Source organism: Theileria orientalis, chromosome 1 (assembly GCF_000740895.1).
Source record: "Theileria orientalis strain Shintoku DNA, chromosome 1, complete genome".
NCBI classification, from domain to species: Eukaryota; Apicomplexa; class Aconoidasida; order Piroplasmida; family Theileriidae; genus Theileria; species Theileria orientalis.
This window is the reverse complement of record NC_025260.1, coordinates 2171499-2197770: the sequence shown is the minus strand read 5'-3', so window position 1 is coordinate 2197770 and position 26272 is coordinate 2171499. Positions and strand designations below refer to the sequence as shown.

Here is a 26272-nt window from a genome sequence, read left to right as displayed (position 1 = left end):
ATTTTGTTGGCTCAGTGAGTCTAATAAAATATAAAATGAATAAAAAATTTTAACGGCTAGCCAGGGCTTTATGCCTGTGAAGGCATCAATTAATGTAACCATGTAACGGCAGTCATTTAGTATCAGTGAAAGTGCAAATTTATATACGCGAACTACCAAGATGAGGGCGAACGCTCATCGTAAAAAAATGAGATGGTTCAACAAGAAGGTGGTCGAGGAGAACACGTTTGCGCTGAAGATCGTAAGTTGAATAGAGATCGGATTCATCCGATTAAATGCTGAATATTTTTCCACAAAAAGGGCTTTACTAATATCCTTGTTTTTAGATAGAAAACTTTTGTTTTAAGGATCTGCACTGCTGGCCCATGGTCGTGTTCGCCATTTCAATCGGTTTGGCCCAGTTCATTATATCAGGAATCATGCTATACCTGACTGCCACCTTGTACGATGAGGTATTTTGAGGGTGTGCACGCGTTTCCTTAGGGCTTCAGGAGCAATCAGTTCCGAAAGGGAGGTGGCATGATAATGATGGCCTTTGGAGCGACGGGCGCAGTTGTGGGCTTGGCGCTCTCCTTTTCACTGGGCTACCACCTCGCCAGGGTTTTCATGCTCTCAGCCTCCCTCATGACGCTCTTCCTGTCGATCCCCCTAGCTGGCTTCAGGTAAGAGGCCCTCCCGTAACTGTTGAGTAGGGGCGGCGTCGCTGGGTCCCTAGGCGGGGTGCCAGCTGGAATCGCAATTGGAACCAGCATTTCGGAGAACATAGGCGGACTACTAAGTGAGTCAGGGCGAATCATTTGTGTCTAGGTGGAGCTGCCGTCGGCCTCCTCTGCGGAATCCTTCTGGGCGGCGCGCCCATCTTCTGGAAACTCGACTCGGTGGACAGATACTTGAACGAGAACTACCACCTCACCACGTACTTGTGCACTTTAATTTCAATTTGCAGCATCTCCGAGACCACCAACCTGTTGAGCACTGACGGCGACGAGTGCGATATCGAGTAACAAACAAAAATTAAATTAAACTTTTTTAAAGTCCAAATATTTTTCATATTCATTTTGTGAAATTTTATTCGTCCAGAGTAGTCTCTTCAGGTGCAATTTGTACAAAAATGACGGTTTTGACGGCGTCGGCTTGTACACAGGTCTATGTGCAGCGTAGCCTATTCCGATTCCCAACACGAACGAAACGCCGCTGTACAGGCGTAGAAATCGTACTCGGTCCTTTGCGATTGGCAGCTTGAAAAGCCAGTGAACTGGGACAAGCATTCTTGTTCCTATAATAATTGATTTCTGTGTAGAATATGATCAGATTGAAATCTACTCGCTTAACTTGAATCATGGATTCGAAAAATAAAATCCAATCAGTGTTAGCTGTTCATATCATCATGTAAGGTAGTATCTAAATAAAACAAACCTCTATAACTAGTTAAAACTTATGATAAAAAATTATAATATAGTCTTTATGTTAGTAATAAGAATATATGTTGTGGTCCCTAAAATTACTAAAGAATAATACTGAAATATAGAGTAACATGGCTTCATATACAGACGATCCCCATCAATCTTGTTAATTTGTATACACATTTGCCTGAAATTCAAAATTGCCGTATACACATAATAAATTGATTATGTATATCCGTCATTAAAGGTTTCGGTAGCTTCTTCCTCCTACAGACTCCTTATATGGAATATTTTAACATACATACACAACTTTTAGTTCATTAAATATAGGGAACCTCAATTGTCTACATTATATAAATAAATTGTATTCACAATCACTTGTTTGATTTTGTGTTTAATTGTGAGATTCCATATGGTTTGTATATCACACCCTCAATTCTTTGTGTTTGTGAGTGTATGTTGTTAGGCTATTTACCTTTTATAAATACATTTTTTGTGCCAGTTGATTTGTAATTTGATTAAATATCAAAAATATGTATGTTTGTAAAGTTTTAATCTCATTGTTTAGTCCTTTTCCACTTGTGTTTATTCTGACGTATTTGTAATATCTGAATATCCCCAATTTAAAACTTGCCTTAGTTTACTTTTATTTGCATATATGACCTTTAACTCTCTACTATAAACACATTGGAAGCCTCACATTAGACATTCAATCGTTACTGTGTGATTTTAGGAAGGATTCCTCAACCAGTAGCACTTGCATCTTGTGGGTGCCGATGGTTGAGCACTCATAGGAATCTGTTTTCACTGCTGATCTGTGAAGGAAATCTTACACACTGACGATTTTGTTAGATTGGTCTGCTGTAAAGATGGCGCCTAAGAAAACGAACCCAAAAGTTAAAACGGTGTTGTGGAGAATGTATAATCAGGGGACGCAGACGTTGGTTATAAGGAATCTGACGACGAGTAGTCATTTGCAGGGGATGTGTTCAATGTTTGACAATGGAAGCTGTAAAGCACTGGTCATAAACCATTCGCTGTACCCTGAGGTCGTGCTGGACATTTTGGCAGAGGCGGCCAAGTCGAGGAACAAGCTGACAGATTTATACGTGGACGCCTGGAACATTGATTTCGAGAGGTTCATTCCCCTGCTGCGTGAGTGTATTGTCGCACACGAGGAGTCTCTGGAAGCTTTGACGGTCAAATGTCGCATGCCCTTGTACTATATGACGATGATGTTTGATTTTATTCCAACAACGCTGAAAACGTTGGATTTGTCAGATAATGAGTAAGTGTAGGCTATATCATAGATGATTTAGCATTGCCGAGCCCGCCTTTGTTAGTATCCTTACTGAGTATATTCGCAGTAGTGACCTGGAGTTAGTAAGACTGATCAACTCTAAGTTAAAGGCAGATTTGATCAACGAGTTGGTGAAGCTAATTCTTGACATAGAAAACCCGTTTCCCCTGAAGAAAATTGATGGTGAGTATAATTTGTAAATAGTACCAGACAGTCTTTATATTTCATAATGGACCTTGACAAAGGTTTAGGTGTTGACTTTAGTATGTGCGACGAAATACCCAAGTGCGTAAGGCAGTCTATGACGGAGTCGCTGAAGTTTGCCAGAAAACACCAAATGAGTTACAAGGACTACTCGACCATTGATAACAATGAAGTCTCGAGTCACTTTATGGATTACGTGAGGAACGTAATGTTCATGAAGAGGATGGTTGGAATGGAGGTTAGAGTATGGTGGCCAGCGACGAAGGACGACAATAGAACGTCGTTCGCAGGAAGATTGTGGCCAGCAAAAATAATAATGGCAAACCCAGTAGACCTGGTGTTCGTAGTGAAGTACGACAACGAAGACATAGACCATGTGCCATGTAAGCACGTTCAGCCAAAAAGCCCATTTAAGTACGGCGGAGGCTTGGACCGTAACTACCTGTATTATTTAACGGGCCCAGGAGGGATCACAAGTAGATGTGTAAACCTGAGAAAGGAGCTGGATCGAAACATCAGTAGAGTGAGAGTAACTGGTAATGATGGTCGAGAAGACGGTAGTGGCATTATTGGTGGCAGCACTATCGTTGGAGATTGTGATGGTGACGGCGTTGTCACAAATGGTGGTTCAAAAGGCAGCGAATTTCGTTTGCACAAAAGGAGGGGTAGAAAACCAAAGGGTCCATACACTAAGTATATCAGTACTGAAAGAGTACAGATAAGTCATCACCCTTGCAAAAATAACGGTGTAGAGACGGAAACGAATGAGGTGCTGAAGACGCCAGAAAACACGAAAGCAATGGACAGCGCACACTCAAATTCGACTAAGGGTGGCAGTACCAGCTTCTCGTCGAGGTACGAAAACGAATTCTTGTGCATAAACTGCGGATTCGTAAACAACATTGACGTGTGTATGAGATCAGAGGTTGATTTGGACACCGTGGAGAGTGTGCTGGGCCTTGAAGAAAAGTACAAAGGTAACCTCTTGGTCCCAGGAGAGTTCTGCGAATTCAGAGACCCGCTGGACCAGTTTAGAAATGACCCCTCAGACTACATGGGAGTGGTGACAAAGGTAAACGAAAGTGAGCCCTTGTACGAGTGTGTGTGCATATACCAGGACAACGAGGAGGTGATATCAGTGCATAGCAAGGACATTAGAAGGACAGTGGTGGTCCCATGGTACAACTGGGTAGAAATGGCATTTAAACTGCTGCTGGAAAGAAGAAAAGTCTTTGAAAAATTAAAGCAGAGTTCACAGGAAAGGACGCCCGCTAAAAGGTATCAGGAGCATTCACTGAGTGCCAGTACGGACACTATGTGCGGGTTATCGGAAGATATGGCAGACACACCCCGGAAGTTGGACTCGGGGTATATCATAGACACTTCTAGTTCAACAACCGCCACGCCGTCGCGCCATAGCTTATCTGGCTTCACGCCTACAGAATGGCAGCTTGCAAGCAGCTCCGACACAGTTTCAAGCGTTCCCGCATCTGCTGAGAACACGCCTAACGGAAAATACGTAAATAGATACGATCCTAGGTCAGATGACGCTGAGACTGAAGAAGAAACCGCGCCGAGCGACGAACCAGTTGAAAACGGACTTGAAGAATACAATATTCTTAACAGGAATTTTTACTATCTTTCTCCAATTGAGATTGAAGACCTGAAAGAATATGTTCCGCCAAATCCTCTAGAAATGAAGCTGGTCACTTTGAATAGATACGCAAGCTTGGTGTCAAGTAAGATCACAAGTCATCCAAGACTACAAGGTATTTTCAGACGTAGTTATAAATACACACACCCAAGAAGATGCTTACACGCCCTCAGATACACACAGATAAACATATATTTATACAGGTGATACACATTTATACAGATAATATGAACATAACACCCAGATAAATACGCATATTTTTGTAGAAGATACCACAAATAATCAAATGGATCCTATCAGTCTGAAGCTTAAGTCACTTACTGAGTTCAATGAAATACTTCAAATGGAGTTACAAAACGAGCGTGATAAAAACATAGAACTGCAATCTAAATTTAAATGTATAGTGTGCTTTGACACGTAAGTTTATAGATGTGTGTGGAAGGTAGAGTATATTTGCACATATTTGGCTTAAAATAAATGAATCGTAGAGAAATAAACTGTGTTCTCGACCCGTGTACACACTTCAGTTTCTGTTACGAGTAAGTTGGAGCAATAAAAGGAATTTTTAGGTGTGTTAAGAATTTAAAGACCTGTCCAATATGTAGACAGAAGATAGACTCGATTAAAATATTAAACCTAAACTAAATTTATATGTGTCAATACATGCATATGAGCAGTGTGTTAATGGAAAAGTAGCTAGAAAATTAGATAGAATGCTATAATGGAGATAAAATAAAATAAAGAGGCAAGTGTGGAGTTGACTCGGTAAAAAGTAATGGAATCTCGTTAGGAATGTAGAAGAGTTAAAGATGGAAGCACTGGTAGATTAAATTATTAAAACTCCAAAATGGTTTGGATATTGAGAGTTGATTCTTTGGAAATTTACTTTTTAAATATTAATGACGTTATGTGTTGAGGAACCTAAGAACTATAGAAGATTGTTTTTTGTTGCCCCATATGGATAATGTGAAGGTCGTGAATTCAGATGTTTAGCACAACTATATATATATAAAGCATGGGTGTATTGCTGCCTGTGGGCTTCCTTTTCCTCACGCTCTGCTGCGTGTCAAAAATAACAGCGTTTACCAACATAACTTTAGACATTGACCAGAGAAATACAGATGACAAGGTTACGGTCGTCCAGGTGGACCACTTCGGGATCCCATCCGTGGAGTTTTATTCAAAAGACGGTTACCTCTTCGTTTCAGTAGTCCAGGGTCAACTTCCAGTTTGGAAGGCCAGTGGTAACGAGTCTTCCAGTGAGGGTATTTTATATTTCTCAACCGACGCCCTCGCATTGTTTTATTTGGAGGTCAAATCAACGAGTGGCCTGCTGAAGAAGTGTTTCCTGAAGGTCATGGACAAATGGACTGAGATTGCAGAGTCGCAATTCAGAATGTTTTTCGACATCGACAGGGCCGCATACAGCCCTGCACAGCTGGAGGAGTTCGCAGCTCAGTTTTTGGACTACAAGGTGCCGGAAGTCTCCAGCGTCAGCTGGCTGCTCCCGACCACGTTCGGGTTTGTGCTGGAGCCGCAGTACGAGTGCACACTGGAGTTGTTCGGCAACGACTCCCCTTTCATCATGGAGCAGTCCCTGGTGGGTCCAGTCTTCGGAAAGATTTACACCCCCAGGATTGATTTCGCAATAACAAGCGTCGCCTACAAGAACTCGCTGTTGTGGAGCATGGACAAGAACCTGAATCTGTGCTCCTCAGTGTGGTTCTACTTCAAGGGCGAGCTAGGAAGTCTCTTAATCATCAATCTTTACAACTTCAACTCAGGCGTAAACTCTCATTTGGCCTTTAAGAAAGATGAGGACTCCTTCCTTCCCATAAGCTTCAAGGAGTACCAGAGCGCCTTGATGAAGATGACGCTCGCCGAGTACGACGTGAAGGACGTGATGTGCTACAAGGACGGCTTCCTCAGGATGCGGGACTTTGCCTTCATCCTGAAGCCCGTGCTTGCAATAGTCATCATAGTATCTGCGGTGATGTACAATATGTAAACTCACTTCCAGCTGTATAATATTTCAAATGTTGCGAAATTCAATGTTTTTAAATAGCCTTGCATAATCTGCGGGGCATGTATTTTTAATCGTCTCATTTTCTTAAACTTCCAGGCCTCTGGTAATCGTAATTAAAATTTATGTACGTGTTATTAGTTGTATTTGTGCTTATGCACAGGTGTACTTTGTATGTGTATACTTTTGTACGTGTGCACCATTGTATACTTGTGTATGTGTATAATAAATACGTATGTATAGGTACACACATAAGTATGTGTGCATAAATATATGTATATACAAATAAAATACATATTAGTAATACTATATATGGATAAATATTACAATATTAAACGGTGTTTCTCGCTCATTCCTTTAGTGTCTTGTTGATAGTGGACACACGGTCCCTTAGTGAGAGTGCCGATGAGTTTATTTTGTCGAGCTCAGTGTTCTGATGAACTATCATATTGGAAATTAAATCGGTCTTCACGCGGTTATTTTTCATCTGGACGCGTAATGAATAAACTAGTAGCTTACGCTGGCGAGGAAAGAACTCAGGCCCTGAGTGGTGTGGTTAAAAAGGTCCCTGACTGGTTCTGAAAACATGAGTGTGAACTAAGTAAAAATACGATTCAGGGAGCTATTGCTCTTGCAACAGCCTTCGCTGGTTGTGCAACCACAAGAGGTCGTAACTGAACGTCCGAGCTCGTTGAAGCTGGCCTCGGAGTCCTTAATATCCAGCTTTACAGAGTTGTTCCACTTCATGGTGGATGAAATCCAGCCAATGGCGCTAACGTATCTGTCAACCAGCTTCTCGGTGATCGTGACTTTATCGTGGGATTCGTTTAAGTCCCTTTTTATGCGATTCAGCTGCTCTACAGACATTAAATTGGATGGCAGAACACACCGTTCTGAGCACACAGATTCAAAATAGACTCGTTTGCAAGCTTTTCAGTATTGACACAGCAATTAAGTGAGTTTTTTAAACTTTTGACTATTTTACATGTAAATCCCGTGATTGCCTAAAAAATGATGTTGTGAACGGAGTGGAAGGATTCTTACGTCCGAACTCGGCTTTTCTACCTGAACATCGGAAACATTTACAAAAGAATCGTGTTCATTTGCGTTTAATACATAATCGTTATTATTTACAATCTTATTTTTGGACATTGTGGCCGTTATTTATAATAAAAAGTAACTTATCTTACTTTAGTCCCAATATAAATCATCACTATTTATTATTGATTTTAGTTTATTTAATTTATATGTATTTGGTGATTTTCGTACACCTGTTTATGTACATTACAGTGTCATGAATATAAACGCTAATTTGATACGATGGCCTTAAACCGAATCAAAAGGCTCGGATCCCTTGTGAAGTCAGTCGCTTATACCGTGGCAGGCGTTCACATTGTTACGAACTATGTTGTGGACGCCACTCTGGTAATTTCTACACCTATTCCCTGCTTAATCGCAACCTTCAGACCAAGGGGCCCAGCATGAGTCCTGAGATTAGCTCCTCGGGAGCTCTCGTTTTCTATTCGCCTCCGTATCTCCTCTCAAAGCTGAGGCGGGACAAGCCTCTGTATCGCAAGGACGATGTTGTGATCAGCATCTCTCCGCTGAACCCCAACAAGCGCATATGCAAACGGATCGTCGGAGTCCCCGGGGAGATGGTGAGCAACACCATGATTCCTCCCGGCCACTTTTGGATCCAGGGTGACAACAACCGTAAGTATACGTAGTATGTATGCGTGTATGTTTTTAGAAAATTCACTGGATAGTCGCCACTACGGAGCTGTGTCTTCTGGTTTGTTCCAGGGCAGGGTGTTCCTGGTCCTTTCCCGGGAGGACGGGGCTAAGGTCCTGTAGGCTTTCTGTAATCCTCGTTTATTGTACAAACTGTCAACCCGTACTTCTGGAGAGCTGTAACATTATTATTTTTTATTTTATTTCGCTTTACGTTTTATTATTTTCACGTCGTCTAGCTTTTGTGGCACCTTGTAACTACCTATCTGCTTATTTTAGTAAGGGGTATCTCTAGTCGATATCTCACCTCGGCAGTACTGCTCAGCCTTGTCCTTCCAGGTCCTCAGTATTTCGGCTTGTCCCGTCTTGTGGGCCTGCAAAGTCAGCAGGTGTGCCTTTGCTATTGTCAGTTGCGGCACGCAGTTGGCCAGTGACTCCGTAACGTATGAGAAACTGTTGTGTATGTTAGTCGTGTGTGCGTACCTGTGTATGTCGTCGTTGTACAATATGACTCGCCAGCTTTCCACCTCGTTTTGCCGTTCCTCCTTCTCCTGTTCTTTGGTCTTAGTCTTCCTACCTTTAAGGGTTTGTCTACAGGTTATTGTTTTACACACGCAGGCGTTACCTTATCCGTTCGTGGACCTTCTTTTTAGATAGCGATGTTTCGCGTTGAACCTTACGCGATGGCCGTGGCATTAGTTCAGACTAATCAAAGTTTTATTGATCTGGCAGCTGACCTCTAGGTTTAAAGCGAATTTATGTATCGGTGAGCGATAATGAGCGATAAATGTGTAATTGTGTAACTCTAAGGACAATATAGTTCGAACAATTCTGGATAAAACAAATGCATAGATAAAAAATAGTTTTTTGGCCCCAAATTGCATGTTATTTCTAAATTCTATAGAGAAGGTAGCCAATAATTACTATTTTTAAACCTTTGATTTAAAAATATACAAAATTGTAAAACTAATATTTATTTGATACTGGCGCATCATTAAGGTATCGTAAAATTGAGTAAATACCTACAAAAATAAATTTAACAACTGCAAGTATATAGAATCCACACAGCACCAGGAATGTTTTAAATCTAGATGTGTAAAATGAGATGTGTATCACAATTAATATAATGGGATTAGGAGTATTTTGCTTTTATATTTTAACTGATTTTAATGGATGAACTTAAGGAATTGTCCAGTTTCGAGGAGTGCCTATCATGGATAGATGCAATCGTGACACTGTGCAAGAGTATAGATAACACATGTTCAAAATTAGATCACAATTTTCCATCTGAGTATAATTTGAACGGGCTGTGCTCTTATATGAGGATTCACAACGATGATAGCGCAGTTACATCGAATACGTCGAGTATCGATGAGGGCTACAACACAGAGTATGAGGAATCAGTGAGGGAGCATTTACGAAGCATAATCAATGATCTGAAAAACAAGAACAACCCACAGTTGGTGTATAGCTACGGCACAGGCCTGATCGGACAAAAAATGGAGGAGCCGGGTGTCATCAGGAGAACAGAGTATCCACAAATGAACAGAGATAGGCCGTATAAATTAACAATTAGAGGGAGATCAAGAAAGGACATGAACAGCATAGATTTCCACAGAACGTATCAAATGGAATCAGAGATTCTGAAAAGACTGAACGTAGGAGAAAGGATTTGCATATTCAGAGTTAGCTCAAGTTTGTACGACATGGAGGTGGAAAAAAACACAGCCGAATACGATTTCTTGCTCGATATGCCCTTTATGATTAAGCCTGATACCAACATGAAGGAGGCACATTACAGATCTGATGTGGCAGGCGTATATTGGGATAAGAGATCTTGGATTGCATCCTGGTACGTGGAGGGCAAAAGACAGTACAAAAGCTTTTCCTGTAAGCTGTATGGCTTTTACAGGTCTAAATACTTGGCCATACAAACCAGGCTTTCGAACATTTATCCGATTGACTTCAAGGCACTGAAACGGCACTGAGTATTTAAAAATATAAAATTGAATGCAGAGTTAGATTTAATTTGTTATTTTTTACTCGTTAGTCAGATGTGTGCAGATATTGACTCGGATTCCACCTGGTTTGATTTATGTGTGCCTCATGACGTCCTAAGGCCTGAGCTTTTGATGACCACAGGTACGCTCTAGCCCTCAAATTTTGATTCAGGCCAGTCCTTTGGGTGGAAAAGTGTAGGAGATAAGCACTGGGCTGGTGTTTTGGACTCCAGCGTCTACGAAATAAAACAGGGCGACGAAACGACGTTTTATAGGTAATTGCTCCGCTGATCATGTTTCTGTTAGGACTATATACGGAAGTTGCTCTAAGGACCGTATCTGGCAGTATTTTGACCTCAATCACGAGTACACCATTGACTATTCTAAGGCACCAAAGTCCGTGCATAACATATTTAACAACAACCAGGGAGTACGGATACTCCAGCAAGATCCTCTTGAATCTCTCATATCGTTTCTTTGCTCCACGAACAACAACATCGGCCGCATAACAAAGATGGTAAACGACTTGAGGACCAACTTTGGTACCTTTTTACTTAAGGCGGACTTGAATGGCAAGTCTGTTGATTTTTATACCTTCCCGTCACTAGACCAGCTGTGTAAAGTGACGCCCGAATTTTTGAAGGAGCTTGGGTTTGGGTACCGGTCTGATTTCATTTTTAAAACGATACACATTTTAAAATCAAGAGGCGTGAAATGGTTGTACGATCTTAGGTTCGAAGACTACGATTTTTGCAGAGATGCTCTTACGAAGCTCCCGTAAGTGTTATATGAGATTAATTTGATTATAGGGGAGTTGGCAGAAAAGTCGCAGACTGTGTTCTTTTGTTTGGCCTAGGGAAGAGAGAATCTGTTCCAGTAGACGTCCACATTAAAAAGATAGCTGAATCGTTAGTTTACTTACCAGTTTAATGAAATTGATCAGACACTTTGGCGTCAAATCTGGAAAGTCCCTCACGGATTCAGACTACAATAAGATATCTCAAGCCTTTAAGGACTTGTAAGTTTCTTCTTATTTTTACACACAATAGTGCAGGCAATGACGCTGGCTGGGCACAAGCCGTTTTATTCATAAACGCCCTGTCCAAAATTTAATTCAAATTTTAATAGATTTTAGTTTATTTTATTCCTTCCTGGTTTCTATAAACTAATTAAAAATTAGACATTAGGGAAGCTAATCAACCACAAATATAGGTACGTATACTTTTCACTACATTAATAAAGTTCGTGCGATCTGCATTAAAACCGGGTTATGACAGCTGCGTTAGGTTAAAATCCTAATTAAAATCAGGTGAAGTACCATCAATAAACATATTTTACACTCATCAGTGATTAAAATCTCAACGCGAGCTGAGGGTTAAAGGCTTTGGTTTAGGGTCCAGATCCGGATGTGTATTGCTGGGTTCTGGAGCTGCTGGTTTTGGGGTCTCGGGAACCTTAGTGTTTTAGCCTATCGATAAAAATGAGTTATGAGGAGGAACTACCTGAGCCAGTGTTGGTTGTTGCTGATGTCGATGATCCTGATGACCCACCACCGTTAGATGATCCGCCACCATTAGAGCCTCCACCGTTCGATGACCCTCCATTAGTTCCTGCTTGTCCAGCTCCGCCACCGTTAGTAGCACCATTCGAACCACCACCTTGGTTATTTCCATTGCTATTACCACCAGATTGTGGATTGTTCTGGGTTGTGCCCTGTGTGGAGGATCCGTCGGCTCCTCTAAGACCTTGTCCAGCAGAGGCATCAGTGCCTGATGATCCCGTGTTTCCGCCTGCGCCTCCAGCAGGTCCGCTTGGTCCAGCTGGGCCTGCCTCTCCATTAGATCCTACAGCTCCAGCGGCACCTGGGGTTGCTCCATTGTTTCCGCCTGGAGTTGTGCCCTTTGGTCCGTTTTCAGCTGGAGCTGTGCCATTTGGTCCTCCAGGTGCAGCTGCTGCTCCACCTCCATTTGGAAGAGCACCGCCCTCAGGGGCACCTGGTTTGGCAGCTGCGGGAGTGGCTGCAGGACCGGTTCCTGCTGCAGCTTGGCCATTGCCACCTTGTCCACCGGCAGGAGGGGCCCCTTCACCTTGTCCTGCGGGAGCACCAGCACCGGCACCAGCGCCTGTAGCGCCGCCAGCTGGTTGAGCTCCTCCTGCGCCTCCGGCATTGCCACCTTGTCCACCGGCAGGAGGGGCCCCTTCACCTTGTCCTGCGGGAGCACCAGCACCGGCACCAGCGCCTGTAGCGCCGCCAGCTGGTTGAGCTCCTCCTGCGCCTCCGGCATTGCCACCTTCGGGTGTTCCGTTACCAGGGGCTGCTGGAGCTGGAGAGGCGGATGCAGCTGCAGCTAAAGCGTTGAAGACTTCCTCAACCTTCTCGCCAAGGTTGGCGCCCTCTGGAAGTTTGACCCACTTGTTATTTTCTCCTGGAGCAAAGTACAAAGGCAGTGGCTTGGCCTCTGCTGGCTTCGCGGGGGCTGCGTTCTCCTTATTCTCGCCCTCTTTGGCTTCTCCCTCATTCTTTTCACCAGCTTTATCAGCATTTGCATCCTTTTCTTCCTCGTGCAAACCAAGCTCGACCAAAAGAAGGTGCGGTGTGTCGCCCTTGAAGTAGGCTGCAGCGTAGTCAAACAAACCACCTTCTAAGCCCTCAAGTTCAGTTTCTCCGTTGAAAAATTTTTCTACGTCGAGAACTGCGTCATTCTCGCCCTTGTGTACAAACTTGTGGAATCCTTCCTTGGGCACGTTGTTGACCTTTTCAAACACAACATTGAATTCCCCAAGTTTGTAGTTGTCGCGTTTAGCGAAGTCCAAATTAAGTTTTGCTCCGCCGTTTTTGTTAAGACCGGCGAGACCTTTGATGTGAGAAGTGACTTTTTCTGCTACTTGCTTGAACTTATCTGAGAGGCTGAAAGGCAGAAAGGAAACACCGAAGGCCACTGCCACAACCAGGGCCAATATTAAAATTAGTTTTACACACTTGTTTAACATCTTCCCTTAGTTAGGAATGTGTAATTTTATATTTTAGTTATGAATGTTGTTGTTCAGTCTTGAAGCATCGAGGTGCTAGCACGCTATTCCAAGGTGCCATTTGATGCTGAATCGATATGTAATTTGCCCATATACTGACCACTAACGTGTATGTCTAGAATAAACTACATTACAATTACACATTTCAAATGTGTGTTATGGTTTGGGATATATAATTATTTCCGATCCCCCAGGAATCTCAACTCTTCAGACTGTTGCTCTCGTTATCTATTTTACAATTGCATCCGACTCTCCGTTTTCGAGTTCTAAATACTTGTCTTAGCATTTTAAACTACTTTGATTCCCGGGAATCATATAATTACATTCCCTGATTGCCATTTAAACCTTATTAGTGTTTTAAGAGTTTGCTGGCGGGTCTGATGGCTTTTTTCTCTTCCTAACTCGTATTCGTCTTTTCGCAGTTAAGCTGAACGGTTCGACGCCAGACTCCAACAATGTAGTCTCGCCGCTCATGTATTGCTTGTAGCACTCCTTTGATATCTCCTCTTGCTCCTTTAGGATAGCCTGGGTCATTTTTTCTCGCTCTTCTCGGTTTCCGAGCCTATCTTGAATATTTTCAGCCCTCTTTTTGTACTCTTCGTACAATTCTGCTGCATATTTTGTCACGAAGGTCATGTATGTTGGTGTGTGCACGCTCGTGTAGTAGCCCTTCTCATACTTGTAGTGCAAGTAGCTCAAGTTGCTTATCCTCTTGACGAGGATTTCAATGGCACTGTAGCGGCCGTTCATGACCACAGCCTTTACGACGTGGCAGGTGCCGAAGTTGTGGTTTGTCCAGGCAATCTTGTCGCCAGCCAAAACGCTGTTGAAATGGACACTGCCAGTTGGCGTAATTTTGAAGACAGGCACGCCGTAGTAGGACTGACACTCGACGATGTAGTCGGGATGACTGTCATGAATTTCGTGTAAGTTAAGAGCCACGCCGTTCAGAACGTCAGTTTTAATTTTTTCGTTCTCCTGGAAGAAGTTGCTGTCGCCCTTCCTCCTCTTGTGGCGCTTGTTGGTGAACTCGTACTCCTCGAACTCTTCAAGGTACTCCTCGAAGTTGGAAAGGTCGCTCTCCAGCTGGTTTTCGGACCGCTCGAGAATGCTCATGTAGTTCTCGGGCACGTCGGTTAGATCGGGATTTTCTCCACTTAGCTCGGGGTACACACTGGTTATGAGTTCGGAAATTGGAGATGATTGTCGCCCTGAAGTGGGCTCGATGGTCGCAACTTCGGGAGGCTGCTGGTTAACATTGTGGTCGCACAGGTAAACGGGCATGGGTCGGTAGATCGAACCCCGGGAACGAGTCTGCCTGTAGCTGAAGGAGGTAGCAGGATTCTCATATTTCTCACTGCCGGAGCCCTGAGAATCCTTGGAGTCTTTTTCGCGCTTTTCAGAGGAAGATGAAGGCCTGCCCCCGGATTTCGAAGGCTGGTCTTTAGAAGTTGAGGGCTGGGAGTCGATCCTAGACTGAGGCCTGGACATGTCACGGGCTACTTGCGAAGGATAGCAGAAGGTGGCCGGAGCCAAGCCCTTCCATACTCTAACGTAACCTTTCGGAGAAAACTTGGAGTGCGCAGAGTGGTGAAAATTGCGGCTCCCGCTAAAGCTGCCGCCAGTGGTCAGGGGCGGCCTGACCTTGTGAGTTCGCTCCCAGGGCCTTACTAAGTCGGCAGGGTTGAGCTCTAGGCGGTGTTTCTGCTTTGGAGGCTCCGGCTTTTTGAAGAGGTCGCTGCTCAACTGCTTGGGAGTTGCGTCCTGCGCATCTTTGCTGTCTGAGGGCTGCGCATAGTATGTTTGAATGCCAGATCTTGGCAGCCCAGAAGGCCCGGGACTCGAGGAGGCCTGTGGACTCGACGGGAAGGTGGCAGAGGATCCAGACGCAGCTGCACTTGCCGAAGACTGCCGAGTGTTTCCGAAGAACGGCCTGCTGGTTAGGCCACGGAATCGCGCAGTGCCCGGAGGAACTTCGTCCGCGTCATCAGGTTGTCCTGAGGAGGCGGACTCGGTGCCCTCGCCGGGCCTGTTGTAGTCCTCGTTCCGCCGCTCGGAGAAGAAAACGTGTGGTTTCAGGGTCCTCGGCGGGTCCGGTTTGTGGAAGAAGTCCTCCCGGGACGTGCGCTCCCACCTCGACTCGTATTTGAAGTAGATGGTGTCGGCAGTCTCGTAGTAAGTCTCATACATGATGCTCATGTACTCGAATCTGCCGTCGTTGACCAGGAGCACAATTTCGAGTACCTCCTCCTGGTACTCAGTGCGCTGCCAAAGCATGGTTTGGGCGAACCTCACCTTGTCGATGTGGTAGCCCACGGCAGGCGTCAGCTTGTAGCTGGTGTACTGGTCGAACGCAGAAACGTGGATCGTGAGCATGTCGGGGTTGAACCGCTGATTTATGTCGACCTCGAGGTCGAACTCGTCGCCAGTGAAGTCGGCAATTGATTTTGAGATCTCGTTGTAGAGCGTTTTGGTGATGGGAACCCAGGTGCCGTGAAAAAGCCTGTATCTCATGATGACGTAGAAGTCGTTGAACTGCTGAATGAACAGCATCACGAGCACGGGCTTCTTTTTGTAGTTCCACACGTGGCAGAAAGTGCACTTCTCGCCTCCATATGCGTTCTGCCAAATGCGGATATCGCCGTCGACCACCTTGGATATCTTCAGATCTGGCTTAATGGTGACGTTGTACTCCTTTGTGTTGCTCAAGTTGGTGTCGTGTCGTCCGATTTTTACGTCTTCAATATCCTTGCTTATGTCAATGGTCGTTAGTGTCTTGACCGCGTTGGTGTGGATTTTGAAAATCCACAGGTAGATCAGCATGAGCCTCATTATCAATATTTTACAAAATAACGCTATTACGTCTAGGGATAGTTTGTTTTTTTTAATATTATCTGTGGGGACGCGATAATACTAAAAACACCTCTAAAACTCCTGTTTGGAGTAGCTATCAATCACTCAGATGTTTGCAACTTTCATTAAGTATTGGATGGAGTTGGTTACGGTTGTCTATTCAATCTTATCTTTTATATTTTGTCGAATACTTGGTGTGATTTTTATTCACTCTAACAGTACGGCCGGATCTATTTAATAGATTCAAAATTGGTTGTGGTGATGGTTGCTACCAGAGGCGTTTCGTACTTTTCTTCACCACTGTTTTGCCCTATTTACGCACACATATCATCACCAGATCACCACTCGATTCACCTTTGTGTTGCACCATTCGATTATGGTGTTAATGTGATGTTGTTTCATTATTTTGCCATTTCCCACAATTGGTCTTCAGAACGTACACACCTCACCACAATGATCCCTATGATATTTAGATCCCATTCCCAACTCACATGGATCTACAGATTTTACGTGTCTTTTACCACGCCCATTGTGTGTTCAATGCTGCGTACACATCCTTATTTACACGTGTCTATATACCCATTTGGTTATATTGGTATGTATCTGCACTTGTCTGGTCATATACATGTGTTCGTGTATGACCACACCCATAAAGATATGCACACATAGATGCGTACCATCAGTACTGGTAAATCGATCATTTGTACACACACCCTACCATATATATAGAATACATTCATACACACATACCTAATTAAATAAAACAGTCAACGTCTACATCTATCACTGAATAAAACCATATGCAGATCAGTACTGAAAAACTAACTGTGGCACAGTGACAGTCTGTACTCGTGTAGGTTATGGGAACTAGTAAATTATGCCTTGTCGGTCAGGAATGCCACGCCCGGAAGCACCTTGCCCTCCAGCAGCTCCAGGGAGGCGCCTCCGCCCGTGGACACGTGGCTGAACTGGTCAGCCTTGCCAGAGGACTCAGCCAGCGCAGCAGTGTCCCCTCCGCCAATGATCGACGTCGCTCCGTTACGGGTGGCCTCTATCACCAGGTCGAGCATCCGGTTACTTCCGTTCGCGAAGTTTGAGAACTCGAAGACGCCCAGAGGGCCGTTCCACACTATCGTCTTCGCCGAGAGCACGTGCTCCTTGAAAAGGTCAATCGACTTGTCTCCGCAGTCCAGGCTCATCCAGCCATGGGGCACTCCCTCCTTGTCTGAGACCACCTTCACGGGCCCGTCGTTTGAGAACTTGGTCGTCACCAGGAAGTCCACTGGCATCACCACCGTCACGTTCTTCTCTTTAGCCATGTCGACGATGTCCTTCACCAGGTGCGTGCTCTCCGCGTCGAACAGCGAGTTGCCCACAGGCATGCCCATGAGCACGTTTTTGAAGGTGTACGCCATCGCGCCTCCTATGATGAGCGCATCTACCTTCTCCAGCAGCGACATGATCAGCTTCACCTTGTCCTTCACCTTCGCTCCTCCCAGGATCGCCAGGAAGGGCCTCTCCGGGTTCTCCATGACCTTTGCGAAGTAGTCGAGCTCCCTCTTCATCAGGAAGCCTGCCACGCGCAGCTTCATGTCAATTCCCACCATTGAGCTGTGTGCTCTGTGCGCCGTTCCGAATGCGTCGTTGACGAAAATGTCTCCCAGCTTCGACAGTGATCTTCTGAACTTTTCGATAAGTCTGTTGTCCAGCTTAAAGCCCTTCTTCGTTCCCTCCTCCTCGCCGTGGAACCTCAGATTTTCCAACAGGAATATTGATCCTTCTTCTGGGTCCTGGCACTCCTTCACCACTGCTTCTCCCACGCAGTCGTCCAGGAAGGTCACCTTGCGTCCCAGCAGCTCCTTTAGCGGCTCAACTACTGGCATGAGTGAGTACTTTTCCACAGTTTCTCCATCTGGTCTACCGCAGTGCGACATCAACACCACTGATTTAACCTTGTTTTCAAGCAGGAAGTTGATGCTTGGTATGGTTGCTTTCACCCTGGTTAAGTCAGCCACCTTCCCTTGCTTAATGGGTACGTTATAGTCTACTCTCATCAAAACTCTTTTTCCGGGAAGCTACATACCATTAGTCTGTCACATCCGCCACTTATGCCATACACTACTTATTTTACATATATTTATCTACCTAGTTACTGATTTACCTTATCTGCTATATCCTTCAGTCCCAACTTGGAAAAATGTAAGGATTCCATTCTTTAATACAATTAGAATAACAATTTATAAATGAACAATTTGTAATATATATTCGACAATTTATTTTAATGAATTTTTTGATCGGTAGTGCACACGACAAACCTTTCCATCGGTCCCATAAAAGTTCAAAATTGCAAATATCCAATTTATTGTTATAGCTACTATACATTTAATTATATATATGCAACATGTATTTTAGATGCTGACGAGATTATTTGTGATCTTATCTTTTTAGGCTAGGAGTGCGTATTTGCGCTTCGGCAGGTTCTCCGTCCTCTTTCTCTCCTTAATTGTCTTCAAAGTCAATTGCTTCGTTGTCAGTGCCTTTCTTTTCGCTCTTGTAAGCTTCGGTCTTAGGTTGAGTGGTGTCTTCGACAACTTTTTGTATTTTTTCCTCGCCTCCTCCTTCTTTCTCTGGTTATACACTGTCAATACTTTAGCCACTGCTTTTCTTACAAGTGTGATCTTCGAGAGTTTTGAGGTTCCTGTTGCTGTTACTTTTGACACTCTGAATGTTGCCAGCTCCTGCTTCAGTTCTTCCAGTTGCTTCAATAGTTCAGCATCTGTTTTATTTCTCAATTCAAATACTCTTAATTTTTCCTAAAATAATCATTAATTTATTTGTTCATTTATTTTAACTTACCATTTTGATTTTGACTTATATCAATAAATATATTTATATCAATTTATGAATTTATTATGTTTTTATATTTAACCCACTAAACTTTCTTATATTAATATCGGTTTTTGTTCTATTTTATAGATATTAAATATCTTATTCTTGTGGAATCTATCTTGTGTTCATTTTTAATCACCCCATCCTTTTACACATATTAGTCTTGACAATTACTATTAATATTTGTTTCTAAAAACATCCTATTATTGGTTTACGTCCTTTTACAAAGGGGTATACACATATATTTGCTCGATTTTCACCTTTTTTATACTTATTTATCAGTGAAATGCCAATAACTTATCCTTTATATGCTACTTAATCACACATATGAGAAGTATATAACACATTTTACGACATTATTATATATATATTGCATTTTAAAATATCTTAAGGTATTTATAGTGCTATTGAATTTGTGTTTAATCATCTTAGCATCCTAGTGTTATCGGTTAGTGTTGATGACATTATCTGTGGGACCTTTAGCCTCTGGTTTAATATCTCGTGGTCTACACCTAGTCCTTGCCCTCCCCTGCTAGTATCAAACTCCTTCCTAAATGCATCTCGCCACTGATATCCGTTGATTCCCCTAGCGAACCTTCTGGATTCATCCACGTTATCTCCAGGGTCAGCATCCACTCTTATTACTCTTCCGTCGATTATACATCCCTTAAACATTTTGATTGCTCTCTTTGCAGACTTCACGTCCTTGTATATTACAAAGGCGAACCCGCAGGGGCTCTTCTGTATACTGTTTAGTCCCAAAACAATTCTATCAATCTCTCCGGCTGCTTGAAGCACCTATATAAACAATTATATGTGTTAAATAAATAGTTAGAGGCGGTTGTATCGTCTTTAAACAACTGTGTGATTAAATAGTTGCACAATCAAATCACCAAAAGTATAATAAAACGCAACTACGTAGAGATTAATATTATACCTCGTGTATACGCTCCTCTGGCGTCGAAAAGGCTAGATTTCCGACATATACTGTTGAGGAATGGGCTATTTTGTCCAGCCACTCATTCTTGGTTGAACACGACTTTTTATCCCAGTACACTCTCTCGGTCGATATGCTATCATATAGAGCTGACATTTTATTCATAAACTACAAATATGAGGGCAGAAGATCGGTTTTCCATAAAATTAACTCTGATTAATCCCATAATTTTAACTTGGGGTCAACTTCAGTTTTCATTGCCCTAACTTTTTATGGTTGAGATTTACATTAACAATCGTCGCAATTCCGACTTGGAATCTCAGTTAACTCAGGGCTGGGACTTAAAATTGCCTGATAATCCTAACTTGTGTGACGATATTCTTCTCGAGTTGGAGAAGGCCGTTTCCAAATTAGGTATTGTAGCCTTTTTTTCACCATTTTTCAGAGGAGTCCAATGAATACATAGCGAAGGTCCTGGAGGTTTGTTTATTTTAGTTTTTCATGTCTACAGGACGGCTCTGACGAGGAGCTTTCCAGCGCCATTGAGGAGAACAAGCTCGTCATTCGCAGGAAGAAGTACCAGATTGACCAGGTTAAGAGTCACATTACTTTTCTTTCCGCCTCCTGTCACACAACAGGGCAGCAATAGCACAAATCGCACTTTAACACCTAATGTTGTTCACCTTTTCCACCTATATCCACACACATCAGTACATTGAATGCTATTTATACCCCCGTACCTTTATAATAATAATGCCACTGCTACTATGACTAACACATTCAACATCGTGAATCCTATATAGCTATGAGATCGCATACACAGTCACAAATACCATATTATGCGCGTACACGCACTCGTGTTCTCTTCAACTTGCGTTACTGCGTTATTTGGTAGGCCACGAAGTGGTTGTAGTAGTAGTACGACTGGCCCACCGCGTCGTCCCTCACTACCAGCCCCGACTTTTCCGCCACGCTCAGCTTCAGCAGCGCCAGGCTCGCCGGTATGTTCTTCTCCCTCGCGAGCCTGCTGCAGTCCGTTGGGCCTGTTCTTACCAGCTGCAGCAGGTCCTTGCACAGGTCTTCCTTCCCGTCTTCCTTCGTGCTCCTCGTCAGCAGGTACGTTCTTCCTATTTTGTGCACCGTGCAGTGTCCCTGGCTCTCCAGCGTCCTTACGTATTCGAAGAACTCTGCCGGCTTGAGCAGACTTGACAGCGTCAGTCTGTTAGTTGCGCAGTAAAGCTCATACAGCAGCACCGTTTCATTCTTGGCCAGTACCACACTTGCCAGCTTCCTTATCTGCTCCATCACTTCCTTGTCCACTGTTTCTTCCTTCAGCTTAAACACGTTTTCCACTCCCAGCTTCTTAAATATTTGGTCTATGCTCTTGTTGAATCCTTCTCTTTCGCACTTGGTCAGCTTCACCAGTACGTTTTTCACCGTTTGTGTTTTCTTCTTCAGTTCCTTCAGGTTACTTATTGACGCGTGTACGCTTTCTGCTTCTTCTATCTTCTCCTTCTTAGTGCTTTCCACTCTCGATATTCCTCCTATTGTCGTTGTTCTACTCAGCACCTGGTTTTCTTCGTTCAGCTTCATCAGTCTCAGCAACTCCGAGTACAGCTTCTCAACTTCTGAGCAGCTTATGTAGTACCTTATCGCCCCTGACTGCAGCAGTATATACTCCTGGAAGAACGCGTTTGAGATCTTAACGCTAGTGATGCTAGATATGTACACTGTTCTCGTTCTGTTGTTGTAGTACTTAAACGAGAGTCTGTAACTCGTGAGCACTCCCTCTGTGCAGTCATAAAACCTCTTCAACACTCCTATTCCCACCTTCAGCTGTTCCAACACTAGCACTGTCTCTTCCACTATTTTGTCGCTCATATTACTCCTTTAAATTGACAACCGGCTATTCGCCTAATATTTTCTAATGTTACGTGGTTTTTAATTTGCTTTTTGTAATAAAATTTCTCTAATCCCCCTTAGTTTATAGTTATTTACTGATTTATTACTGTTTTACGAAGGTTATGTTTAGAAATTTACATATACTCAATGTTCACTTCTTTAGAACATGACTGTGAAGAACATCATGAGGAAGGTGTATGAGATGTACAGCTGTAGGAAAAAGTAGAAGACTTCGAATGCCAATACAAATGAAAACAGGTACGCTGGCAGTCCTCCGCTCAGGTTCGCCAGCACGAGCTTCATTATCTCTCCGAACACGCAGAATGCCAGCAGTGGTCTTGCGGCCTAACCGTTTATTTATCCCATTTTAACTTACTTGGAAGGTCGTTCTCGCCATGTATATGAAGAAGAATCTAAAGCTCAGCAGGTACTTAGTTGTGAATTTAACTATTGATAGTGGATTTACGTAGTGTGTAAACAGTGGGTTTACTCCCAGGCAGCTTCTGAGTTTTACATCGTTCTGTATGTGAGATTCGTATGACTTCGGCAGGGTTGACAGTGAGTTCGGGTCATATGCGAATTTAGACGATGACAGGCTCGTCGTTAGGAAGCTGCGCGACGCTTCTCTGTAGTTCTTCCAATCCTTTAACAAATCATTTTTAGATCGCGTACTAAAGTTCCGGATACTAATACTATTCTCACCCTAAATAAAAATTATAATTATGAAAAGACTGTGTTTAATTATGATTACTATGTTACCTTTAATCCAAAAAACGTTTCGTATACGTTGGACCTTGAAAAATTAAATTTGTTGTTAAACATGGAACGAAGATAGGAAGATGTCAAATCAGAAAAGAACCTCATCTCTATCTTCCTCCCATAGTATTACAAAACTTATATTTAATATAAATATTCCCTCACTCAAATTTTATCATATGTGTGGTTAATTTCAGTCAGGCAAAGCATTGTTAAAAAAGATATTAATTATCTGATTTACACATAGACACCAATTTAAATATGTTTAACTAATGTTTAAAATATTATAGGATGAAAATAACCAATAACCATTTGATATTAATATTCTATTATATTTATCTTCTATTTCATCATATACAATTACCTTCTACACTTCACCAATACAATAAATACTTGTGTATTAATAAAACATTCTTATTTGTTCATTTCATATTGATTTTATTTAATTTATTACATTTTGTTGTGCATCATTCATTGTATTTTATTTACACACTTAGTAATATTTATATTAATGTCCAGATGAAATTTCATTTTTTAATAAACATGAATAAAGTATGTAATATAGTATATTATGAAGTTTTCTCATAATTTATTTATATTTATAATTTTTTTACTCACTTATAAAAATTATAAATATACAGTTTCAAGTTTTAGGCATTTAAATACACATAACACACACGATTATAATTTAAAATGTAATATATTAAAATCGCTTCAAAAGGATTATGTTAATGTTACACCAATTTCCACTGCAAACACAACTTTGGACATAAAAAAAGATTATAGTTTAAAAAGTGATTGGATTCCTTCTAAATTTAACAATGAAAAATCATCCTCAGCTTATTTTGATTGGAATTTTAAAGATCTGTTTCCCTCTAGAAGGTATTCAAAGGGAGGAGTCCTTCTAGATGTCAAAGATGCCTCAATTTGGCTAGGAGATAGGATATTGTTCGAAAAAGTATCATTTTCAGTGAACACAGGAGAGTGTGTAGGAATAGTTGGCAACAATGGAGTGGGAAAGTCATCGATGTTTGACGCAATATATGACCGTTTATCCGGAGCCAATTCGGCCAAGGACTCTATGTCCATAAGCTTGGATGTAACATTTAATGTAAAGGATGACAGTAGAGGCGGCGAAGATTACACACAGAATTCACACCTGTATTCATTTATTTTAAAGCTGATGGAAGTTGGACAGGTAACAGCTCAGGAGTTGGCAGAGTTGTACGAGAACTTTGAGGAGTCTGAATCAAAGGTGTTGCCTATCTATAGCCTTTCAGGAGTAGGATACATGAGACAGAACTATACGCTGGACCTGGACCATAACGCTACAGTCTCGGAACTGATATCCAGAGTGTTTGTAACATACAACTCCTGCAACAAAGCAATAGAGTATGTTGAGGCCAATTTGGAGTATTTTAATAGTTTAATAAGCGTTGAACAATGTTCGAAGATCGCAAGTGACATTTTATCCCTATATAACAGCGAGGGGAAGTTGATGAGGCAGAGGCTCAAAGAAATGAACACACTGATAAGTAAGCTGCTTCCAATATTTGGAATGGAAAGTATGGTCGAGTCAAGAGTGGGAAGTCTGAGCGGAGGATTTAAGATGAGACTGTACCTGTTCCTGCTCCTACTACACTCGCCGAACCTGCTGTTGCTGGACGAACCAACAAATAACCTGGACACGACGACGGTCAAGTTCCTCATTGACGTGCTTAACTACCTCATGAAGAACACAAAGCTGTCAGTTTTGGTGGTCAGCCATGACACTAGGTTGCTAAACTCGATTTGCACGTCAATATTTCAGATGACTGGAGACGGAAGTATAACGCCTTACAGAGGTATGTGTGTTTATTCACATGTTTATGGGTACGTATGCTTGTATGCATTGGTGAATGTTTGTATTATACTATGTATCACTATACGTTGTCTATGTTAGCTGCTAGATATATCAGAGAAGAACTTTATTGATGATTGTTTAGGAAACTTTGACGATTTTGTGCTTAAAGGAACAAGTGAGAAGAATATAAGGAACGCACGAATTGAGAAGCTGAGGAAGAACATAAATACGTTGTCGAAGGACATAGAGGAGTTGAGGGTGAGTCAGAAGGGCTCGAAAAAGGCGCTGAAAGTGACAATATCGCAAAAGGAGGAGTTGCTGAATAAGTACCAGGAGGAGCTGGACGGACTGGTAGGAAGTCCACTGTCCAAGTACACGAAGACGTACAACAGAGTGCTGTTCAATGACTCGAATAGTTTTAACGCAATTTTCCAGAAGATGCTGAATAAAAACGCCATATTGAACAGAGGGCAGATGCTGAACAGTTTTGGGCCACTATTTAAGCTGATCGACGTGACCCTGGACACAGAGGCAGGTAAAAGAGTCTTTGAAAAGCTTAACCTGACGGTATATCCCACGGATAGAATAGTGCTACTGGGAGACAATGGAATTGGGAAGACGACGCTGCTGAAGCTGCTCTTCAAATCGCAGGCGAGCTTCAGAGATAATCCGATTCTGAGTAGAATAAGTAGCATTGACAGGAAGATCATGAACGAAGATATCAACAACAACAGGGTGGAGAGGGGGTCAAAAACATGGGAGCTCTTTGAGAAGATAAACAAGTACAACAGGGAAACGATGAACGATGAGCACTCGGTGTACGAAGCGGGCGACATCGAGTACAGGATCCTGGTAAACGAGCCGTTCAACTTTAAGCTGGTGGAGGGGCTCATGAGTGTGAACCAGGCGAAGCTGTCGTACTACTCGCAGAACTGCTCAAACATCCTCAACTACAAGAAGACGGTGTACTCGCTGCTGCGGGAGTACGTCGGGGACAGAGTGGACATGGAGCTGCTGACGGACTACATGGGCTGCTTCCACCTCAGAGACTACGTCGACTCGCAGGTGTCGGACCTCTCGTTCGGGGAGAGGTCGAGGCTGCTGCTGTCGCTGCTACTCATCAACAAGTCGCACTTCCTCCTCCTAGACGAGCCCACGAACCACCTCGACCTGTTCATGAAGAAGGTGCTGAAGCTGGTTGTGAACAGCATATACAAGGGCGGGTTCATGATAGCCACGCATGACCTGGACTTCATAAGGGACCTGAGCACGGTGAACGCCTTTGTGTACATATATTCGAAGGACAGGGTCTTCAAGTTCAGCCAGAGGTTCGGCGAGGAGTACCTCAACTTCAAGAGCGAGTACCCGGACGCTGACAGAGCGAAAACACTGGAGTTCCTGAACCGGCTCTCAAGAGACAAGTCGTTCACCTCGATCGATTCGAGCGTGTTTGAGGAGGAACTGAAGACCGTGAAAAGGCAGCCAAGGAAAAAGAAGACACACCCGCCGAGAGATCCGAACGATAGATCGAGGATTAAAAACATCAAACGGTGGAAATGATTCCCAAAACAGGCTTAAATAAGTGTAATTTGGAAATGCGGCTGTGATACACTGTTCATATATACCTAAAGTGTATGTTTCTTATTGGGCCTGTGTTTACTGAAATGATGTGAAAATCGTATTTATGTTTCTGTTTGGCTTTTATGTTTAATATATTGGTTTATTATTCTATTTTTTATTGATGTGT

The 26272-nt window shown here is 42.8% G+C and overlaps 19 protein-coding genes across 19 annotated transcripts; 9 read left to right on the top strand and 10 right to left on the bottom strand.

Annotated features, from left to right (window-relative positions):
- Nucleotides 1-160: 160 nt before the first annotated feature.
- TOT_010000927 (conserved hypothetical protein) lies at nt 161-1004 on the top strand (the record flags this gene model as incomplete). The annotated part of the gene is made up of 5 exons (XM_009691478.1): nt 161-241; nt 348-452; nt 484-662; nt 693-778; nt 808-1004. The coding sequence occupies 5 exons, from the start codon at nt 161-163 to the stop codon at nt 1002-1004; spliced, it is 648 nt and encodes a 215-aa protein (XP_009689773.1).
- A 15-nt stretch (nt 1005-1019) lies between these two features.
- Nucleotides 1020-1268, bottom strand: TOT_010000926 (conserved hypothetical protein; the record flags this gene model as incomplete). The annotated part of the gene is made up of 1 exon (XM_009691477.1): nt 1020-1268. One exon carries the CDS (start codon nt 1266-1268, stop codon nt 1020-1022), a length of 249 nt encoding a protein of 82 aa, XP_009689772.1.
- Nucleotides 1269-2272: 1004 nt separating this feature from the next.
- On the top strand, nt 2273-5104 carry TOT_010001328 (conserved hypothetical protein; the record flags this gene model as incomplete). The annotated part of the gene is made up of 7 exons (XM_009691476.1): nt 2273-2691; nt 2723-2886; nt 2955-3436; nt 3602-4205; nt 4473-4688; nt 4831-4978; nt 5050-5104. 7 exons carry the CDS (start codon nt 2273-2275, stop codon nt 5102-5104), a joined length of 2088 nt encoding a protein of 695 aa, XP_009689771.1.
- A 472-nt stretch (nt 5105-5576) lies between these two features.
- Nucleotides 5577-6569, top strand: TOT_010000924 (uncharacterized protein; the record flags this gene model as incomplete). The annotated part of the gene is made up of 1 exon (XM_009691475.1): nt 5577-6569. One exon carries the CDS (start codon nt 5577-5579, stop codon nt 6567-6569), a length of 993 nt encoding a protein of 330 aa, XP_009689770.1.
- A 364-nt stretch (nt 6570-6933) lies between these two features.
- TOT_010001327 (conserved hypothetical protein) lies at nt 6934-7495 on the bottom strand (the record flags this gene model as incomplete). The annotated part of the gene is made up of 4 exons (XM_009691474.1): nt 6934-7071; nt 7104-7162; nt 7196-7441; nt 7474-7495. 4 exons carry the CDS (start codon nt 7493-7495, stop codon nt 6934-6936), a joined length of 465 nt encoding a protein of 154 aa, XP_009689769.1.
- A 409-nt stretch (nt 7496-7904) lies between these two features.
- Nucleotides 7905-8438, top strand: TOT_010000922 (mitochondrial membrane protease, subunit 2; the record flags this gene model as incomplete). The annotated part of the gene is made up of 3 exons (XM_009691473.1): nt 7905-8009; nt 8051-8297; nt 8335-8438. The coding sequence occupies 3 exons, from the start codon at nt 7905-7907 to the stop codon at nt 8436-8438; spliced, it is 456 nt and encodes a 151-aa protein (XP_009689768.1).
- A 152-nt stretch (nt 8439-8590) lies between these two features.
- TOT_010000921 (uncharacterized protein) lies at nt 8591-9011 on the bottom strand (the record flags this gene model as incomplete). The annotated part of the gene is made up of 3 exons (XM_009691472.1): nt 8591-8768; nt 8799-8906; nt 8941-9011. The coding sequence occupies 3 exons, from the start codon at nt 9009-9011 to the stop codon at nt 8591-8593; spliced, it is 357 nt and encodes a 118-aa protein (XP_009689767.1).
- Nucleotides 9012-9484: 473 nt separating this feature from the next.
- On the top strand, nt 9485-10303 carry TOT_010000920 (conserved hypothetical protein; the record flags this gene model as incomplete). Its single annotated transcript, XM_009691471.1, has 1 exon — nt 9485-10303. The coding sequence occupies one exon, from the start codon at nt 9485-9487 to the stop codon at nt 10301-10303; it is 819 nt and encodes a 272-aa protein (XP_009689766.1).
- A 66-nt stretch (nt 10304-10369) lies between these two features.
- On the top strand, nt 10370-11337 carry TOT_010000919 (7,8 dihydro-8-oxoguanine DNA glycosylase; the record flags this gene model as incomplete). The annotated part of the gene is made up of 5 exons (XM_009691470.1): nt 10370-10457; nt 10488-10590; nt 10622-11092; nt 11125-11223; nt 11259-11337. 5 exons carry the CDS (start codon nt 10370-10372, stop codon nt 11335-11337), a joined length of 840 nt encoding a protein of 279 aa, XP_009689765.1.
- A 463-nt stretch (nt 11338-11800) lies between these two features.
- On the bottom strand, nt 11801-13306 carry TOT_010000918 (conserved hypothetical protein; the record flags this gene model as incomplete). The annotated part of the gene is made up of 1 exon (XM_009691469.1): nt 11801-13306. The coding sequence occupies one exon, from the start codon at nt 13304-13306 to the stop codon at nt 11801-11803; it is 1506 nt and encodes a 501-aa protein (XP_009689764.1).
- Nucleotides 13307-13343: 37 nt separating this feature from the next.
- TOT_010000917 (hypothetical protein) lies at nt 13344-13631 on the bottom strand (the record flags this gene model as incomplete). The annotated part of the gene is made up of 2 exons (XM_009691468.1): nt 13344-13447; nt 13550-13631. 2 exons carry the CDS (start codon nt 13629-13631, stop codon nt 13344-13346), a joined length of 186 nt encoding a protein of 61 aa, XP_009689763.1.
- A 71-nt stretch (nt 13632-13702) lies between these two features.
- On the bottom strand, nt 13703-16177 carry TOT_010000916 (conserved hypothetical protein; the record flags this gene model as incomplete). Its single annotated transcript, XM_009691467.1, has 1 exon — nt 13703-16177. One exon carries the CDS (start codon nt 16175-16177, stop codon nt 13703-13705), a length of 2475 nt encoding a protein of 824 aa, XP_009689762.1.
- A 282-nt stretch (nt 16178-16459) lies between these two features.
- On the top strand, nt 16460-16867 carry TOT_010000915 (conserved hypothetical protein; the record flags this gene model as incomplete). The annotated part of the gene is made up of 1 exon (XM_009691466.1): nt 16460-16867. One exon carries the CDS (start codon nt 16460-16462, stop codon nt 16865-16867), a length of 408 nt encoding a protein of 135 aa, XP_009689761.1.
- A 206-nt stretch (nt 16868-17073) lies between these two features.
- On the bottom strand, nt 17074-18410 carry TOT_010000914 (phosphoglycerate kinase; the record flags this gene model as incomplete). The annotated part of the gene is made up of 2 exons (XM_009691465.1): nt 17074-18273; nt 18360-18410. The coding sequence occupies 2 exons, from the start codon at nt 18408-18410 to the stop codon at nt 17074-17076; spliced, it is 1251 nt and encodes a 416-aa protein (XP_009689760.1).
- A 232-nt stretch (nt 18411-18642) lies between these two features.
- TOT_010000913 (60S ribosomal protein L35) lies at nt 18643-19057 on the bottom strand (the record flags this gene model as incomplete). The annotated part of the gene is made up of 2 exons (XM_009691464.1): nt 18643-19011; nt 19055-19057. The coding sequence occupies 2 exons, from the start codon at nt 19055-19057 to the stop codon at nt 18643-18645; spliced, it is 372 nt and encodes a 123-aa protein (XP_009689759.1).
- A 453-nt stretch (nt 19058-19510) lies between these two features.
- Nucleotides 19511-20180, bottom strand: TOT_010000912 (uncharacterized protein; the record flags this gene model as incomplete). The annotated part of the gene is made up of 2 exons (XM_009691463.1): nt 19511-19885; nt 20025-20180. The coding sequence occupies 2 exons, from the start codon at nt 20178-20180 to the stop codon at nt 19511-19513; spliced, it is 531 nt and encodes a 176-aa protein (XP_009689758.1).
- Nucleotides 20181-20296: 116 nt separating this feature from the next.
- On the top strand, nt 20297-20519 carry TOT_010000911 (conserved hypothetical protein; the record flags this gene model as incomplete). Its single annotated transcript, XM_009691462.1, has 2 exons — nt 20297-20438; nt 20470-20519. 2 exons carry the CDS (start codon nt 20297-20299, stop codon nt 20517-20519), a joined length of 192 nt encoding a protein of 63 aa, XP_009689757.1.
- Nucleotides 20520-20900: 381 nt separating this feature from the next.
- Nucleotides 20901-22790, bottom strand: TOT_010000910 (uncharacterized protein; the record flags this gene model as incomplete). Its single annotated transcript, XM_009691461.1, has 4 exons — nt 20901-21900; nt 22093-22271; nt 22303-22629; nt 22686-22790. 4 exons carry the CDS (start codon nt 22788-22790, stop codon nt 20901-20903), a joined length of 1611 nt encoding a protein of 536 aa, XP_009689756.1.
- A 463-nt stretch (nt 22791-23253) lies between these two features.
- TOT_010001326 (uncharacterized protein) lies at nt 23254-26085 on the top strand (the record flags this gene model as incomplete). Its single annotated transcript, XM_009691460.1, has 2 exons — nt 23254-24526; nt 24668-26085. The coding sequence occupies 2 exons, from the start codon at nt 23254-23256 to the stop codon at nt 26083-26085; spliced, it is 2691 nt and encodes an 896-aa protein (XP_009689755.1).
- Nucleotides 26086-26272: the final 187 nt, after the last annotated feature.